Consider the following 19,274-nt stretch of genomic DNA (forward strand, 5'->3'; position numbering starts at 1 on the left):
GAGGACTTCAAGCGTTGCTGAAATCTTTGTATCTCTTGTTGCGTGATTTCCTAAACAAGTCCTTGCACACATCATTATTTTTTTTGTTTATGATTTCCATAACATGTCCTTGGACACATTATTGACCTTTCTTTTGCGGCATCTTCAACTTTGGGTATTGATGCCAAGTCGACACCAAAGCTAATCAAGTCATAGAACAAATCAAAATATTTACAAAAGAACAAACTAAAAAAATCAATTTTGGCGAAGCTAAAATACTCCACTGTGATGACGAACATAAAGTGATATTTGCAAAGTTAGAAAACTCCACTATGACAACAAAAAGAGTGCTTGGATTTTGATAAAACACAATTGGAATTACATTTATCAAAAACTATCTTTGATATTACAATCATCTTTCATTTGTAACTTATCTTTCTCTTCATTCTGAAATTGCAAAGTTAATTATTTCTTTATTCTTCCTCTCCATTAGATGCGCATGATATATGTGCCATTAATTTGACACTAAATAAGTTGGTCAAGTTTTTATTTTCATTTATTATATTTCTGCTAGTTGTGCATGCATCTAACGAAGGCTATCTCATTAACAATCAGCCATTCACTATCTGCTAGACAATTGTTTGTCCTTTAAGAGATGATTGATGTGATGCTTGAACGTATGTGAAGATAAAATACAAATAAGAGCACACGTGGAAACTGCAATCCCATATATTTTTGTGATATGTTCTCCTCTCTATTGTTGTGGTCCTGTGCAACTCTACTAGTGAAAAACTAGAAAAAGGGCAATAAAAAATTGTCTATTTCATGGTCGTGTGAATTTGTTTCTTCTGTATTTCATCATGATTTCCTTGGATGCCAAAGGCTGCAACCATAAATAGACAATGTGGCCAATGTTAGGGCCCAGATGATTCTTCAAACTTCTAATATTGTAAGTCTGATTTAGTTGAGATCAAATATCTTGTTAACTAAAAAATTTATATTTATTAATGAGTGGTTAAAGACTAATTGTTTGATGTTTCTGCATGAATGTATTTTTTTAAATATATGATGTGTGATTAAATTATTGTGACTTTGGACGAAAGTTATTAGTAAGAGTACAATTTTTAGAGATTTTGGATCTATTGTTTAGAGTGAAGATGAAATAGATGAAGATATTATCAACATAATTTAAGTTGGATGGTTGAAGTGGAGGAATGCATTGGCCTTATTGTGCGATAGAAAAGTCCCCCTTAAACTTAAGGGAAAATTCTATAAGATGGCGGTGAGACTTGCAATGTTTTATGGTTCCGAATGTTGGCCGTTAAAAGAGAAGCATAATGCTAAGTTAAGTGTTGCAGAGATGAGGATGCTTAGATGGATCAGTGGCAGCTTTACCCTTAGAGATAGGATACGAAATGAGCATATATGTGAAAAGGTTGGAGTAGCTCCAGTGGAAGATAAGATTAGGGAGAGTCGCCTTAGATTATTTGGTCACATTAAACGGAGGCCTTTCGATGACCCAGTTAGGAAAGTTTAGGTATTAGATTTAACTTATGTTAAAAGAGGTAGAGGTAGACCTAAAAAGACTTGGCTAGAAAATATTAGAAATGATATTTTTTTAGTAGATTTAAATGAGAATTTGACTTTTAACATGACACAATGTCGAAAAAGGATTCATGTAGTTGACCCCCACGGCCCACGTAGGGGGACAAAGGCTTGATGTTGTTGTTGTATGATGTGTGATTAAATTAATACTTTTATTTGTCTTAATAATCTTCTAATCGCATGAGAATTCTCTCATCAGTTGCATTTAATATCATCGAGAATATACTAAAAGCCCATTTAATTATTTGCGCTTATCATGTGTCTCCTGTTTTGAATCTTGCTCGATCATGGTAGAAATCACCAAAAACATATAGGAGCTATGAATTATATGACCGACGATTTGATTCCAAGATAAGCGATGCCTCTTATATCATTTGTTAGGAGTTGAATCAAGGGGATCAATGTCGTGCTTGATATGATCCTAGTTAAATTCATTTTCAACTCAAAAGCTTGTGCTTATGAGTGATCAGGGCTAAGCATATATTTCTGCATCATCATATTCTTCCATCATTAAATATTTAATCAAATTAAATACTTTCATGTGTCTCAGCGGTGGTGTAACTGAGAAGGTTAGTGCTAATCATGAGGTTCAATTCATTTAGCCACGGGAGCAGTGGGCTGTTAGTCTGGCTAAACCCATCCAACCTATACCGGTTCACTGCTACAGTAGACGGCCCAAGACAGGTGGGAAGCCCTAGTGGGCCCACTTGCTTAATGTAATCGTTGTGTAGGAGTGAAAGATTGAATTAAGGGCTTTTTAGTCTTTTTGTAAGAGTCTTTTGGCTTTAATTAATCTTTTTTATTAAGGTTTGCTTTTCATCTTGAATTTGGAAGAGATTTGAGATCTAGGGTTTATTCTTTTTGGGCTCTAGACTTGGCTAGAGATTTGGAGAGTTGTTTCTTCCTCTCAAACCGAAGAAACTTGTATCATGTATTATTTTTATTGTTCGTGGATTGAATAGAAGAAGTTTTCATCGTGTTTTCTTGCCAATCTTCTGAAATTCCTGCATCGTTTTGCTCATTTCTCTCTAAAATCAGCCAATTTCTCGCTGTTTTCACCAATTATTGATAGAGTTGCTTGCGAACTCAAGTATTTCCTCTTGGGGTTACTTGCGAATTCAAGTACTTCCTATCATGGACATGGTAATGGCAAATATTGTATCGGTTTTGTGACCTTCAGTTCAGGCAAGAGGTAGACAGGCGAAAGCCTACTTAAAGCAACCGCAAGAATTACGTGGATTCTATGAACTGGGTCCTGCTCAAACTGCACTGTTCTTGTACAAGTCGAAAAGGAGAAGTTTAACAATAGTGGTGCTCATTATGCTAGCATGGAGTGTTTTTTTTGGAAAAATAAGGTTAGAATGTCCTTTCTTAAATTTGATCAAAATGAGCTTTATTGTTATCATATTTCTTTTGAGATGAGTTTTATATAAATTTTAATTAATTAGGCATGTATTGCATTACTTTTAAAATAAATTTGATGACTATAAACGTCATTTGGATTGAATTTAGATTAGACTATTCTAACTCAATTTTTTTTTTCTGCAATGCATACAGCATGATGTTATGTGACTGCAAATTGTGTGTATGTTTGTTTTTTTTACTTATCAAGGTGTTTTTTAAGAGAGAAATTATTCTGTGCGGATCCCGAACGTCATTCAGAGACTAACCAGAATGAGCCACGTCAGCACCGACTAACGTGGCTTGGTACCGCTCAGTATTACGGCTCATTACTGCTCGGTACCGCACTCGGTATTGCGGACATAATCTCCTGATGTATAGCTGCATTCTGCATCCGCACATAATAATTTCTCTTTTTAACAAGCACATCATGCTTGCAGATTGAATACTCCTAAAGTTTAAAAATGATTGTTTAAAGCTAGTTATTATGAGCCTTCCATTGAATGCCAGCCTCATTTCATCCCATTTTGGTGATAAATCTCTTCAAATAAAAGTTAAACATGCAGGCCGGCTTCATGCCAGAAAAAATTATCATAACAAATAGTCTGAATCATATTTCATGAGGCTAAGCACTTAAACTACAGAACTGAAGCTTCTATTGCAGGGTATGATAGTTCTGCAGTTTATGCCATGCCACATCATTCGGGTAACATTTTATTCTTAAAAATAGTTTCAATTCCATTGTATGTTAGATTAAGAGCTTCGTTTGGGACGGCTTTTTTACTGCTTCTTGAAGCAGCTTTTTAGTACAAAAATTTTAAATTTTTACTGAAAAACTATTTTAAGAAATAATAAGAAAATTGTCCCAAACAAAATCTAAAAGAGGACTTGTGTTGAAATATTTTCTTATCATGCATATGCTCTCTCTCTCTGGTGATCAAAATGAGCTATATTGTTGTCATATTTCTTTTGAGAATTATTAGATTGAGCAAGCATCATCATTCATCTCAAGGATAAAAGTTGTCAGCTCATTGTCCAAAGTCTAATTATTTTTCAAAGCGATTTAAATTTCGTTTGGAACAGTTTTTTTACTGCTTCTAAAATTTGCTTTATAGTACAAAAATTTAAGAAGCTGTAAAAAAGTCAACCCTCCCAAACGAAGCCTAACATATGGGATGACTTTCTTGTGGTTTCTTAAAACAGCTTTTGAATAAAAAAATTTAATTTTTATATTAAAAAGCTGTTTTTAGAAAGTGATAACAAAGTCATCCCAAACAAAGCCTTATAAAGGATGTGGAGTCATTGAAAATTGACGATAGAAACAGCAGGGGAAGCCCAATTAAAGCCCTAGGAGCCAACTTCCAACAGGTCAAGAATTTTGAATTTTCTTCTACAAAATTTATGGGCATTCATAAGCTTAACTTTCATCACAATAAAAGCCATTGAAGTGGAAGAACTATTGAAAGGGATGGCTAACTATTCATTGAGGATTTAATCAATTGAAACCTACCACGCAAAGGAAGGAACTTAGTTTTCCAGATTGCCGACCAATTATAGCCTTCGGTTGACATTCGCCCACCAATAAGTGGAAAAATCTAAGCATCTGAAAGGAAATTCAGGCTTCGTTTGGGACGGTTTTTTTATTGCTTTCTAAAACGGAGTTTTAGTTCAAATTTTTTTATTTTTGTACTAAAACTCCGTATTAGAAAGTAATAAAAAAGCCGTCCCAAACGAAGCCTCAATCTTCTAATACCCAATACAACAACGTGCAATTGTTGACTGTGAATAGCAATAAAGGGGGCAAAGTTTACGTTTTTAAGAGTTAGCATCTAATCCCATTGAATTAAACAATAAAAAGAGGTTTATGCTAAGTGAGTAAGGCTTTGTTTGGGATGGATTTTTTACTGCTTCTTAAAACAGTAAGAAACCTGTCCCAAATGAAGCCTAAGGCTTCTTTTGGGACGCCTTTCTTGCTGCTTCTTAAAACGACGTTTTAGTTAAAAAAAAAGTTAATTTTATATTAAAAAGTTGTTTTAAGAAGCAGGAAAAAGTCATCCCAAAGGAGGTCTAAATGTTTCGAAAATTAGCTTTTCCGATAGCCATAACATCATCCACTAATAACGTAGGATGAATTAATGAGTTGTTATTAGAGAAGGGGGTAATTGCCATTAAAACCATATCATCTTTAAGGCATGGAGTTATCATTAAAAACCTCTTCATTTTAGCTTAAAAATATTAAAAATGATGTTTTTTTTGTTAAATTTAAATGAGAATTTGATTCTTAACAGGATACAATGACGAAAAAAGATTCATGTAATCAACCCCATGCATGTAGTGGATGAAGATTTGATCTTGTTGTTATTGTTGTATCTTGAAGGCATGAAAGTATATACATCCATAGAAATAAAGAAAAGGAAAGGCGATTAAGGGCATCATTGATAAGACTATGCTTAACCAAATTCAACAACCTATTGTGGTTGAAGAAACTACGGACCGGGAAAAGAAATTATCTCCAATAATATCACAAGAAGTGGTGAAGAATTTTGCTTTGAACTCATCTAGTTTGAAAGATTTATCAATGTTCATATTTTGAAGATTTTCTAGCATTTCACAATCAATAACCAATTTAACAAGTTCTTATGGAGAAGAAATTGGAATAGTTGGTACTGTAGAGATATCCATAGTAGAGGTATAACATGAATCAAAGGTTTCGTTTGGGACAATTTGCTTACTGCTTTTTAAAGCAACTTTTAGTACAGAAATTAAAAAATCTTGTACTAAAAAACTGCTTCAAGAAGCAGTAAAAAAGTTATCCCAAATGAAGCCTTAATTAGGGTGTTGATGTTGGATTATTGTGATTTTCATTTTAGTTAGCTCATAAATTTGTTTATTGTTGTTTTTATTATATGTATTGCATATGGATTGTTTGGCAATTCATAGATGAATATTATATGTTGTGCATGCATGTTGGTTGTAGCAACATAATTAGATTTAAGTTGTATACTTAGGTTTTATTTCGAACAACTTTTTTACTATTTTTTAAAACGGTTTTTTAGTACAAAAACTTTTAGTTTCAAAAATTTTTTGTGCTAAAAACTTGCTTTAAAAAATATTAAGAAAGCTATCACAAACGAAACTTTATATACATTTTTCGACTGTTGACGGTTGTAAATGTCTCTGATGTACAATTTAAAGACCACTAGCATTCAATAAATGATAGACAAAACTCATATATACAAACATCACATATGCAAGACTCAAATCGAAGATCTCTTAATAAGCTCCCAACCAATTGATGACCAAAATGAGATGCATAAAATAAAATAAATTGAGTACTACAATACTAATGAATTTAACAAATTGAATACTATAATATCAATAAAATATATAAATCAAATATCATGATTCAAAATTTTAGGTCCACATCAATTTGACAACATGTTTAATCCTTCAATTAATTGTGATAATTAAAGTTAGTGAGTGTCCCTTAAGATTCTATGGAGAGAGTAATCATGATTATTATTCATTTAGAAAGAAAATGTATATATCTTCATATATCTTTCAATATAGTCAAAAATTTTTAATGGGTAAGATTATAATTAAATAAAAGACATTCTTACTTGTTTTTTTATCTTATTATTATGTGTTGACCTTACTTTCAAAGGTTATCCAAGTGAATCATTAGCAGATATAAAGAAGTTTTGATATGATTACCTCCCAACAAAACTAATTAGGCCAAAACAAAATGATTATAAATAATTTACTTTCTTGATCGTTATATTTATCTAAGAGGCTTCACCTATAAGCTCAGCTCATATAATATTCTCCCCATTCAGCTCATATACTATCCATCAGTGGGAACAACTAAACTAACAGTAGCAGGCTTTCAGCATTTCTCCATCTCCATCTCCATCTCCTTCTCCATCTCTTTCTCTACATCCCCAAACCCTAAAAGAGCAGGAGGACAGAAGAAAAGTGGGAGTTGTTGTAATGAAGTAGGCCATCCTTAGAACTTCCACTACCACATCAAATATTATAGAATACTGTAAAGTTAGATAGCTCCAACAAAAAGACTAAGCACAGTTGCCCCATTACTGGGATTTCATTATTTCTTTCTAATTCTGCCATTCTTCTATTCATCAAAAGCTAGAGCTTATGCTGCCAGCTTTGGAATAATAAATCGAATAAAATGCAGGCTTCTCTGCATGCTCTATGTTGAAGATGACAGTGATCACTTTCATAAAACAAGTCCCTTTCTTCAACTTTGAGAGATTTACTGTGGTGGGAATATGATATATATATATATATATATATATTCTTATAAGGTTGCCAGTCCATATTTTTAATTTGGAATTCTTCTTTTACTTATTCAATTCCACAAAATTTTCAATCTTGTCTATTTGTTATATATCATAAAATTATGTGGTGTTTTCTCACTATGTTCGCATTTATGTTGAGATGTTTTATATATAACAAGTCATACATGGACAAGTAATAAAATTTGTTCATCACTTAACAAAATTTCTCATCATTTTAACATTTAAAATTGTCGTTGTCAGGTCCCAATTCCTAGATGAGAAAAGTTAAGGGTTGTGTTAGATAGTCGACAACCAGTATAAAACTTGTCAAACAATCATGACATGAATCCTTTAATTCAGGCCATTAAAAGAGGATGCTCAAGTGGATGAGTAGCTTTACTCTTAAAGACAAGATAAAAAATGAGCATAACGTGAAAAGCTTGGAGTAGCTCCAGTGAAAGATAGGATTAGAAAGAGTCGCCTTAGATGGTTTGGTCCCATAAAATGGCGGTCTTTCGATGACCTTGTTAGGAAAGTACGTAGATGTATTAGATTTGAGACTTATGTTAAGAATGACATAGGTAGACCTAAAAAGACTTGGTTAGAAAATATTAGAAATGATCTTTCTTTATAGATTTAAATGAGAATTTAACTTTTAATAGGGCACAATGGAGAAAAAAGATTCATGTAGCCGACCCCACAGTGGGATAAAGGCTTGATGATCTTGTTGTTGTTCTATCACTTAATATGTGAAGAAAATATATTTTTTAGAAAATCATAGAGATGATGTTCAATACTATAGCTTAAAAGACTTTTTAAATTTTTTTATAAAAATGAAAAAAATTATAATTTTATTTTCTATCCTAATTCAGAATAAAAAATAATAATATATGATTATAATCTATAGGCAATTGGAACTCTCGTGCTCTATCCCATTGAACATGCATTGATTTAAGAGTTTTAAGTTAGTCAACCTCCTTTGAGATTAAAATATGTTAATAATTGTTAGAATAGTAAATGCAAGTGTAGTGATTTAACAGTAGGAGGTGCAGGTTTTGGACTTATTTTTTGTTTAAGGTTACTTGGTTTTGGTGTTGGAGGTGGTACTGGTTCTCTGCTTGGTTTTTGGGGTCTCTGGGAGGTGGTTTTTGGGGGTTCTGGTTCTATTTTTATCCTTGGTGGTGGTGCAGGATGGTTCTTTTTGCTGTCTATTTGGAGGGTGTTATGTTGTTCTGGGTTTATTGCTCTAGGCGTTCTTGGGTTTGTTGGTGTTGGCTGTGGTATTTGCCTTCCTTTAGGCCTTCTCGGCTGTGTTTGGTTTGGGGCTGCCTTCGGGTGTTATGGTTTTCTTTGCTGACTTTTTTGTGGTTACAGATTTACTGCTGATGCATTTTGATTGTTGTTTCTTCTCTGTTGAATGGGTGGTGGCTCCATGCTTGGATGTATCCTTTTTGGAAGATCCTTAATCGTATCCTTTGTCTTGGCAATTGCTTTACTATCTTTCTGCAGTTTTTTGTCCATTCTTTGGTTGTGCAGGTCCTTTTTTGGCCGTTTGATTGCAAGATCTTTGTGGAGACCTGCTGCTGGGAGCTTTTGGTTGTTTTTTGCTTACTCCCTATTTTTGGGTGCTTTTTCTTAAGCATCGTAGCATGTTCCTAGGTTTCATTGTATTGTTTTTTAGCGGGGATCTCGATCTCTTAGGTTTTCTTCTATTTCTTTTTTGTAGCTCTTTGAGCGGTAGTGAGATTGAGATCCCCTTAAGGACCTTGTAATTTTTCCTTATATTAACGCGTAGGCCCCTCTCGTGGGGTTTCAACTAAAAATAAATAAATAAATAAATTTAAAAAAAAAAACAGTACAGGAGAAATAAGAAATCATAAGAGATAAAATAAGAAGGTTTGGATTCATTTTCTCTCTAATCTTATTTATATAATGTGTTATTGTAATATATACATTCTTAGTTGAGTAGTAGAAACAAAGCAAGCATCCAGCCGTTGATTAGGAATAAAGTAGTTAGTATCAAACGGTTGTAATGACAATTGCACGCACCGGCTTGTCAGAGTGCAAAGAACGTAGTGATGGTGGAGCTCGTTTGGACGTTGAGGTTTCATGAGTCTTTCTGCTATATATCATTAGCAATAATGTTATCAGCCTCCCACAAATTAATTATCCGGAGAGTTAATTTGCTTTTAAGTTAATCAAACATGTATATTGGAAGTCCTTTAGTAAAGATATCGGCTAGTTGATCAACAATTGAAATGCGATGAATCATAATGGTCTGATTTTTAATTAATGCAGTCACTAATGACGTGGTGATCCACTTTAATGTGCTTTGTTCTTGTATGGAAAATTGGGTTGTTGGTGAGTAAGATAGCTGAGGTGTTGTCACAATATAAAGGTGTAGGTAAGAAAATAGGAATGTTAAACTCTCAAAGCAATCGGTGTAACCAAATAATTTCAGAGGCTCCAATAGTCAGAGCGCAGTATTCGGATTTGATGGAAGAGCAAGCTACTATTAATACTTTTTGGCACACCAGCTAATAAGATTGGAGCTCAGAAAATTATATAATTCGTTAGTGGATTTGCAACCATTTTTATCACCAGAGGAATCTAAGTCTACAAAGCAACATAGTTGATGAATATTCCCGGAAGTGAGAGGCAAGCTGAAGGAAATGGTGTCTTTAATGTATCGAATGGTATGTTTGAGCATTTAGAAGTGACTATTAAGGGGTGAATGCATATACTGATATATTTCATTGACTGAAAATGATAAATTTGGGTAAAAAATTGTGAGATATTGTAACGAACCAGCAAAATGATGATACGCTTGCGTGACCGAGAATAGTAGCTGGGCAGATGGCGAAGTGTCTGGCTTATTGGAAATAGGATTTCTGATTAGTTTACAATCTAGCATGTCGGGACAATGTAGGATGCTATCTGCATAAGTGGATTGATGCAAAAGAATCGATGTACCAGATTTGCATGTTTGTAAGCCAAGAAAAGTATTGAGATATCCCAGATTTTTCATCAGAACTGAGCGTGTAAATCAGTCAGCAAGTTGGTAAGGATTTTGGAGTTATATGAGAAGGGATAGATCAACTGTGCTATGAGTAAAGCCCTAGTGAATGAAGTAGTCTGTGAAGGTAGAAAAACATTTTTATGGGGATTGCTTCTGTAACATCAAAATCTGCTCCAGGATCGTTTGGGCCGATTTGGATCGTCCCGGGACGATCAGTGCAATTTTTGTTCCAGATTCTGTACAGAAGTTCCAGGAATGATTTCCTGTAGGGATCATTTGGGCCGATCTGGGATCGTCCCGGGACGATCAGTGGATGACACAAGTCAGAGAGCAAGGGGTTTTTGAAAATTAATTATCGTCCTGGATCGTCCTGCGAAATCGTCCCAGGACGATGTGAAATTGGTCTGATCGTCTATGACGATCGTGCGATTGGCCAGGCCGATTTGAGTATTTTAAAGCTGAAATCAAGTCATTTTGAAGAGAGAGAAAATCAAAAATATCTAAAAAATTCAGCCGAGGAGAGAGAAGGTCGAGGGGATTTTTGGAAAAGTTGATTTTCGGGCGACGCCGGTCCGTTTTCGTCCGATGAGACTGTTGAAGATATTGCTGTACGCAAGGTAAGGCACAATCCGCCTTTCTCAATTTTCAGAACCATCGTGTTTGGCGGTATTATCTGTCCGGAATTGATTTTTGTTCGGGATCCGTCCCGGTCGGGTCCGGTCGTGACAGCTTCAAACCATAAATTTCCTTGTTTAATTTGCATGCATAATTTGGGTGAGTGGAATCTTTGAATCATGGAGGTTACTGCATATATACAATTTCCTTGTGTTTTTCATGAAGAAACACATTTGAAACATCAAGTTGACATATGTTCCAGTTGTGTTGAATAGAGAGGGCTAAGAAAATGTGAATGGTTTGGATTTTGGCAATGAGACTGAACGTTTCAGTGAAATCCAATCCATATTTCTGGCTATGTCCCTTAGCTACTAGCCAAGCTTTATATCTTGTAATAGACCCATCATATTTCAATATGGTTATATATAGCTAGCCATTTACATCCAAGTATATTTTGAGTCAGATGGGGATCAAGGAGCCAAGGTCCAAGTGACTTGAGTTTGAAGAGCTTGAAATTCATCAGACATGGTTTGCCGCTAGCTAATGGGGGTATTTGATTGCAGATGAATAGCTAGTGGGATCTTGAGGATGGTTATCTGAATGTAGAAGGTTGAGAATGCTGTGAGGTTTAAGGTGACCTGTTGGAAGCGTGTGAGCATTGGATGAGATTTTTGGGGTGGCAGGGAAGGATTAATTGAGGGAGTGGAAGATGGAGGATCTGACTAGAAGGAGAGAGGTGTTGGGAGAGTGGAATCATGAGGTGGTGAGTGATGCGGCGAGGAATGTGCTGAAGGAATTGGAGTAGGTTCTAGGTGAGATGATGTAGGATGATATATTTGTAGTAGGGACAAGCGTTAAAAATGGGGAAAATGTAGGGGAATTGATGGCTGGAGGAGGTGTGGGTGATGAGGAAAAAGGAATTATATTTTCAGTAAAGCACACGTGAATTGTTGTATAAACTTTCTTTGTTAATAAAATAAGGCATAAGTATCCTTTGGAGGCAGGTGCATAACCGAGGAATATAGATTGATTGCTTTGGGAGCAAGTTTGTGATTGACATGAGGTGGTAGTAGAGAAAAAAAGAGACATCCAAAGATTTTGAGAAACTTCTAATATGGTATTTTGTGGTAGAGAAGTTCACAAGAGGATTTTTTGTTGGTAGTTGGGGTTGGAAGCTGGTTTATTAAATGCACAATAGTTAGAGCAACATAAGCCCATAATTAATAGAAAAGATTGGCATCAAGAAGTAATATTTGAGTTGTCTCAATAATGTGGCATTATTTGTGTTCAGCTAAACCATTTTGTTGCAGGGTATAGGGCCAGCAAAGTTGGTGGTGAATTCCAAGTTTGATGAACATATTTTTAAAGGAATGATTAACATATTATGCATTGGAATCAGATCGATCGAAGGGAAATTATCTTTTCACCAAATTATTTTTTAGCAAAGTTTTGAAAACTTTGGAAATATTTAAAGGTTTCATATTTATGCACCATAGGGAACGACCAAGTAAAGCGAGAAAAATTGTCAACAAAAAGAACATAATAATGACATCCATTAGAAGAAGATACAGGCACAAGGCCCCAAACATATGTGTGTACAAGTTGTAGAGGTTTCAAAGTAGTACTAGTGTATAAATGGAAATTAGATTTACGACATTTGGATTGAGAACTTGAATTACAACTTAAAGTAGAAGATAGAATGGAAATATATTGATGTTTGGAGATAATGTTGGTGATAATAGCTATATTATGGTGGCTGAGATGCTTGTGCCAGAGGGATGTGGACGTGACTGAAGACGATAGAGCAATATGAGGTCGAGTAGTTTCAGATTGGCAGAAGATGAAGTATAGACCTTTCTGACTCGGACCTTGGAGGAGAGTAGTATTAATCATCAAATCCTTGATGAGAAAACTATTATAGTCAAATATAATAGAGTAGGCATTGTGTTTGGTGAGTTGCTTAATAGAAATGAGATTGGGTGTGAAGTTAGGGAGATGATAGAGTGAATGAAGGAGTAACGTACGAGTTGGGTGGGTAGAATACCCTGACCAAAGGCGACAATTGGCATATTTTGTCCGTTCCCAACCAAGATGTGATTGTTCTCCGTATATAGTTGTGTAGACTGGAGCTGAGTTGAATCAGCAATAAGATGGGCAGATGCACCAGCATCCAAGAACCATTCAGCTGATGGATTAGCAGTAGCTACAAGTGCGGTGGATTGACGTGGTTGATAAGTGAGGTCAGTGCGATACCAACAGTTTGTAGAAGTATGTCCGTGCTTAAAGAAAATCAAACATTATAGAACTCTGGAGTTACAACCTCGATAGCTGCCTCAACTTGAACTTCCTTCATCATCTCTATTGTTGTTACGTACACCGTAGGGAGATGAATGACCATGAGGTAGGGAAAGAGGCATCTTCTGCGCCCTCTAATGGTGGATAAGGCTATGGTGGGATCAGGTATCTTGGAGATGTGATTTTCACGAAGAGCTTTTGCTGCCACAATGATTTCTTCACTACATAGTAGTGAATATAAATCATCCAAACTAATAGGATGAATAGTAGTACAAATGGAAATTTTGAATGCATTGTAACTTGAAGATAAGTTATTTAGTGTGTACAAAATAATATCCTTAGCATCAATATAATTGTGCTACCAGCGACATTGATGGCATTGAATTTGGACTTTATGAGAGATATATATTGAGTCATGGTCATATCCTTCATTGTAAGATGATGAAGTTCTTTTTTAGGTTGAAGGATTCAGGATCTATTGGTGGATTGGAAGCATTTATCTATAGCTACCGACACCTTATGACATGTTTCAAGGATTAGAACATATGGTAAAAGAGGAGGGGAAATGATGGAGTAGAGGGTAGTAGTCAAGTTTTGATATATCAATATCCATTATTATGAGCGGGATTGGGAGAAAGAACATTATCCAAAACAATGATAAATTTACTTGGGCAGGGTGTAGATCCGTCAAGGAATCCATAAAATCCATTCTCCTTGATCACTTTGATGACTTGGGCTCTCCAAGTGGGGTGGTTATCAGAGGATTTCTAGTCAATATCATGTGGGAGATATCGTTCTTTTACATGGTCATGAAGCACAAATATCTCAATGTGTTGTTAAATTCAATTGATAATGTTGAAGTTTTTGGAGGCTTTGCTTTAGAGTCTATTCTTCCTTTTACTAATCATTCGCATACTCTTCAATTAATCGATACTTCAATTATTAGTGGAGTTGGCATCTCCATTGTGTGTGATCATGATGATAATCTTGATACTATCCTTCCATGCTCAAATGTGTGTGCTTCTTTTAGGGGTTTAGAAAGTGGTTATTTCTTGCTTTAAATTGGGTTTCAAAAAAAAAATAAAAATAATGATGATAGTGATCATACTGTGATCCGTAGTAGTTATTTTTCATTGCATAGTGCATGGACTGAGCAAGAAGAGAATTTACGTTAACATGTCATGCTTTTTAAGGCCTAGTTTATATGATTTTGATTGTTATTAAAATCAAACTAGTGGACAATCATTTTTGAAATCTTCTTCCAGGTTATTTCACTTAGTTTTTTTTTTTTTAAGGCCTATTGTAGAAGTAGGGCTTTTATGTTTAAAAAACTCATTTGTTCTTTAAAAAAAAAATTATGTTACATTTGTGCCTTAAGTTTTATTTTGAACCTTAATTGTTGTATCCATGAGGGTCTTTTTTATAAACTATAACTTTTTTCCGGCATCAACAAAAATATTCACATAAAAAAAATCTCCTACCAATAAATTTTCAACATCATTCCTATATTATGTCATAAAATTTTGAAGTTTGCCCCAACTTTACCTTAAAAATTATCAATCTCTTCAATATACATTAATTGCCATTAAAAAACATGAGAGAAATATCTTACTTTTATAGGAGCATATATAAATCATTTCTCGTAAAAAATACCATGAAATTAAGAGCTGGTTGGTAGCTCCGCATCATTTTCCTGGCTTCCCCATCATTTCCAGTTTCCTTGAAGCTTCTTCTTCTTCTTCTTTTCTTCTCATTCACTAAACTACTAATGCTAAAGGACCATTGGCACTGATGAGCTTCTATCTTTCCTCTTCTACTTACTCATAATCGATCCCTCCACAAAACCTCGATTTGTTCTTCCTGCCTATATATAATTGATCATATCAAACGCAGGAGCCCAAAAATTAGTATGAGGGATCTCAGTACTGCATGCTACTTCGAATGTGCTTGAGATAGGAACAAGACAAAGCCCTCGGCTTCTTAACTGCTGTCTTCTACTTTCACCATCTTTGGGCCTCTCTGAGTTCTAAATAAATTGATCAAATTATGATATTAATTAGTAAACCCCGAAGATCAGTTTGTTACTGCTCGAACGCTAAAATGAAAGTATAGATGAGATTGAATTACCTGTTGGTGATTGATTTGGCTGCAATTTCTTAAATATGGACTGCTTAGTGTCTGCCAATTGAGAGAAAATAAAAGAAATTGTTATGCTTTGAAAGGAGTTTATTTTTATTTTCTTCAATGATGTGAAGAGAAAGGATCATATGATTTAAGAATGGTATTACTTACCCTGACTTGTTCATGGAGGAACTTGATATACTCAATGGCTTCATAGAGAACAGATGCAGTATCCGTCTGGGCAAAAAGTTTTAAAGTTTTAGATATAAATACTAGTCATTACAAGAGACAATGAAAAATCGTATAATATCATATGGGCTTGGAGAAATTATTACGTGCGGGGAGATCGGATATGGAGAACCATTCGATATGTGATCTCTTTGAACAGTAAAAGAACACAGAGATGAAATCGAACGGTTCTCTGTATCCAGTCTCCGCACATAATAATCTCTCCTGGGCTGATGTGACAAATTTTATATCCTCAAATCATTCGTAATTATCACTACTATAAAATAGAGCATTAAAAGAAATGAATTGGCATCACACAATAACAAGCAAATGCAAGAAAAAAAAGAGCAAGACAAAGGGAGGAATTGCCAGCTGAGAGAAAAAAATGAAAGTCCTTTTTTTTTTAAGGTTCTTGGAAGAGGGTGGTCTTCCGTTTCTTAAAGAAGGATATCTAGCTTTGATTCCATCAAAAGAAGCTCTTGGCCTTAACTAAGTGAAGCCTTTGTTTGGTCTTCTCTAACAGATTAAGAAGAAAAGAGATCAAATAATAGTAATACAATAACTTCGTTTTCAATTTTCAAATCCATTCACTTCATCTAGCTAGATAGCGCCTTGTTGCATTTCCTCTTAGTTATTAACATAAATTAAGTGATTTCTCTATTCTTATCTCTAACCTTCTAAGTGTGAAACCCTCAAGTAAAAGAAGTTAAAGTTGTCGTTACCCTGTAGCATGGTCCCACATGTTTCTGGGATGGATGACTTCCTGGGAAGTTACGCCAACATCACAAAACTATGAGGCCTTTCGGTCAAAATGGATAATATCTTGATAGTTAAGAGTTCTGACTGTACACTAAGAAAAGAAATCATTGATGTATCCCTCTTTCAAAGATTAATTTTAATAGACTATTTGATTTTCTTTGTAGTTATGAACATAAATGGGAAGACTTACCAAATCATTTAAATTTTACTGTATCTGTATTCATATCTTTGCTTTGTTTGCTTTCTCATTTTAAAGTATTTTATCATTATTATCAACCTAGCATCATTCTATAATAATATTAACAGACTATCAATAAAGCTTAATACGCACCATATATAATCACTTTGTATAAAAAAAATTAGCGCAGCACTTATATATTAATCACCTGCTAACAAATTCAAGAGTGAAACTTTTGGGTGAGCAAATCTGTAGTCTTGTTCTTCTATATTGCTTAATTAGTTTGAATTGTTATGTGCTAATGAATAAAAATATAGAATAAAATAGATCGAAATTATCCACTAACACAGAAAATTGCATGCGCAGACATAATTTATTTCTCCACTATGAATATCTAGAGTTGCTTTTAGCTGAAAGTGGTTGGTTGCTAGTGCCATTTGCTATGCCTTACAACAACAAAAAAAATCATTTCTACTAAGAAAATTAGAGCTTTTGTACAATTTAATTAATATAACTGGTGATCACAGAGAGAAAATGAACATAAAAAATGTATATATAGATTCTTATAACCAAAATTCTTTCAGTAAAATTAAGCTGTTAGAAGAAGAAAAGCTAAGGCTAACAAAATAAAAAGGTCTTCACCTTTCCAAAAGGAGATACCAGCTGCTGTAGTGCTGTAATTCTGTCGCCAAGCTTCTCTTTCCTCACCTAATAAGCACGCATGAAACAAAGCTTTTATCAAAGTTTTAAAAAGAAAAAGAAAAAAAATCTAAGAACCCTAATATTAATTCATTTGATCCATTTCTACCTTAAAAGTTGGCAATGGAGATGGCGTTTGAATTCTAGGCTTCTTTGATCTTGATGGATTGCTTGAACTTACAGTTTCTTCTGAATTAAACTAAAATAAAAAAACAATAAATTATTTCATAAAACCTTAACATTTCTAGTTGAGAAAAAGAAAAGAATTACACAACTACAAACTGTTTAAGTTTACCTTCGCAGCAGATTTGTTGAAGTCAGATTTCTCCTCAAGACCAGTTTCCACAAACTGCAGAGGCCTAATTAAAGTAGAAAAATCAGAACTTCCATTGTTGAAATTAGCATTCTTGCTCAAGAAGCTTCTTTGCTGTATAGAAGGAAGCTCGCCTGAGCTCTCTTGCTGGTGAGGTCTAGCTTCAAATCCAAGAAGATTATCGTGAAGAGAAAATCCAGAAGGAGAGAAGATTGGGTTGTTATTCATGGCAGACTCTGAAGAACTCGGATCTATATTTAAAAAGCCATGGCTTATATCCTTCAAATGAGAATATGGCTCAGAGTTTTCAGCACTGCAACAAAAACAACACAAATACTAATACGTTACATATATGATCATCAATATTAATTGTTTAATAGACTAATAAGGGACTCTTACTTTGCTATATGATTTAATGATTTTCAATTGTTAACATAATTAAAAACATATTGACGATCAAATAATTTATAGATATATATTTTTAAGATATAGAATTTAAATGAAAGAGAAGAAGAGTTATAGTAATTAAGAGATAGAAATGGTGTAAATCTCTCAAATCAAACTAAAAAAAGATATGCTTAAATCATACTTGCAATCAAACAACCCCTAAAAAGCACTATACCAGATAATTAAGGAGTAGAAGAAATACATGTAGGATTGAGCCCAGTGATCAGCTGAGGAAGACAATAGACCCGAAATAGAAAGCTGGAGAGAAGGATCCATGGCTGGCATGCCTGCCATGTGATCTGAAGGCTGAACAATATGAGATTCTTGAAGAGTTACACAGCTTGCTGGGGAGTTGTCGAAGGCGCAGCCAGTGTTTCTTTCGGCCATCTTAGTGCTTGCCGGAGATTCCGTCCATCTGAAGCATGAATCCGACCGCTCATCGGCGATTCTACTCCTCATAGAGCTCCACCAGTTACCACTAAGACCATGGAACTCATCAGCCATGAATAATTTGTTTTATTGTACCTTCTTGTTCTTACTCTTTTATATTGGGACTTGTTTGGTTCTCTCTACGGTGTTGTGAGGAAGGAATGGGAGGATTTGGTGTCAAGTTCTTGGCTTTTTATAGAAAGTTAGGATTGGGATCAAATGGAAGAAGAAGTTAAGGGCAAGTTGACATTTTTGACGATTTGGGGAAGACGAAAAAGAGAATTCAGAAGAGAGAGAGAGAATGTGAAGCAAATCAACTTGAATTTCTGTGCGACAGCTCGTGGGAAGGGTCCACACGCGCATCAGCGCATTATAGGACTCCATTAATCACAAGTCACGAACAACGACAAAACAGTTGGACCAATCTAATTCCAAAAAATTGCACCGCCTCAAGAAATTTTTTGTAAAAATTTTAAAAGAGTGTGATGCCAATCAGAAAGAACATGTTAGGCTTTGTAAAAAATTTTAAATTTAAATTCAATTTATACTCAATTTAGGTTTTGGTACTCAACTTTTATAAGAAAAATATTTAAAATATGATATAAGCTCTAATATTAATAATGTAGAGAGAGAGAAAAGCTTATCAATTTAGAAATTTGAGAAAATAATACACAAAGATAAAATAAGTAGAGAACAACTCATTATATGAGAGCCATGATTTTTTTTCATAGAAATCTAAAAAGAAATAATATTATTAGGTTTAACTAGTTAAAATAATTTTTCTAATATATATTGTAGACAACAATGATGTTATTTAAAAAGGTTTTGATATAATATAGTAGACATGAATTTTGGAAGATAACTTTCACAATGAAACTTATAAGAACC

The 19,274-nt window shown here is 34.4% G+C and overlaps 1 protein-coding gene across 1 annotated transcript; it reads right to left on the minus strand.

The window, feature by feature from the left end:
• Window positions 1-14,765: 14,765 nt before the first annotated feature.
• On the minus strand, window positions 14,766-18,643 carry LOC110107031 (transcription factor bHLH112). Its single transcript, XM_020837165.2, has 7 exons — window positions 18,160-18,643; window positions 17,493-17,823; window positions 17,307-17,396; window positions 17,141-17,206; window positions 15,505-15,570; window positions 15,340-15,390; window positions 14,766-15,238 (listed from the first exon to the last, which is right to left on the minus strand). The coding sequence occupies exons 1-7, from the start codon at window positions 18,459-18,461 to the stop codon at window positions 15,077-15,079; spliced, it is 1,068 nt and encodes a 355-aa protein (XP_020692824.1). The 5' UTR covers window positions 18,462-18,643; the 3' UTR covers window positions 14,766-15,076.
• Between the last annotated feature and the right edge of the window lie 631 nt (window positions 18,644-19,274).

Source organism: Dendrobium catenatum, unplaced genomic scaffold (assembly GCF_001605985.2).
Source record: "Dendrobium catenatum unplaced genomic scaffold, ASM160598v2 fragScaff_scaffold_716, whole genome shotgun sequence".
In the NCBI taxonomy this organism is placed as follows: Eukaryota; Viridiplantae; Streptophyta; class Magnoliopsida; order Asparagales; family Orchidaceae; genus Dendrobium; species Dendrobium catenatum.

What these genes read in the sequence shown, in the direction of transcription:
- LOC110107031 (XM_020837165.2), bottom strand. Translation starts at nt 18,461, where the DNA reads ATGGCTGATGAGTTCCATGGTCTTAGTGGTAACTGGTGGAGCTCTATG. An exon ending in TGGTATCTCCTTTTGGAAAG is followed by an intron (nt 15,571 to 17,140) that starts GTGAAGACCTTT and finishes CTTTTTGCCCAG; the next exon opens with ACGGATACTGCATCTGTTCT. An exon ending in GCCAAATCAATCACCAACAG is followed by an intron (nt 15,239 to 15,339) that starts GTAATTCAATCT and finishes CAATTTATTTAG; the next exon opens with AACTCAGAGAGGCCCAAAGA.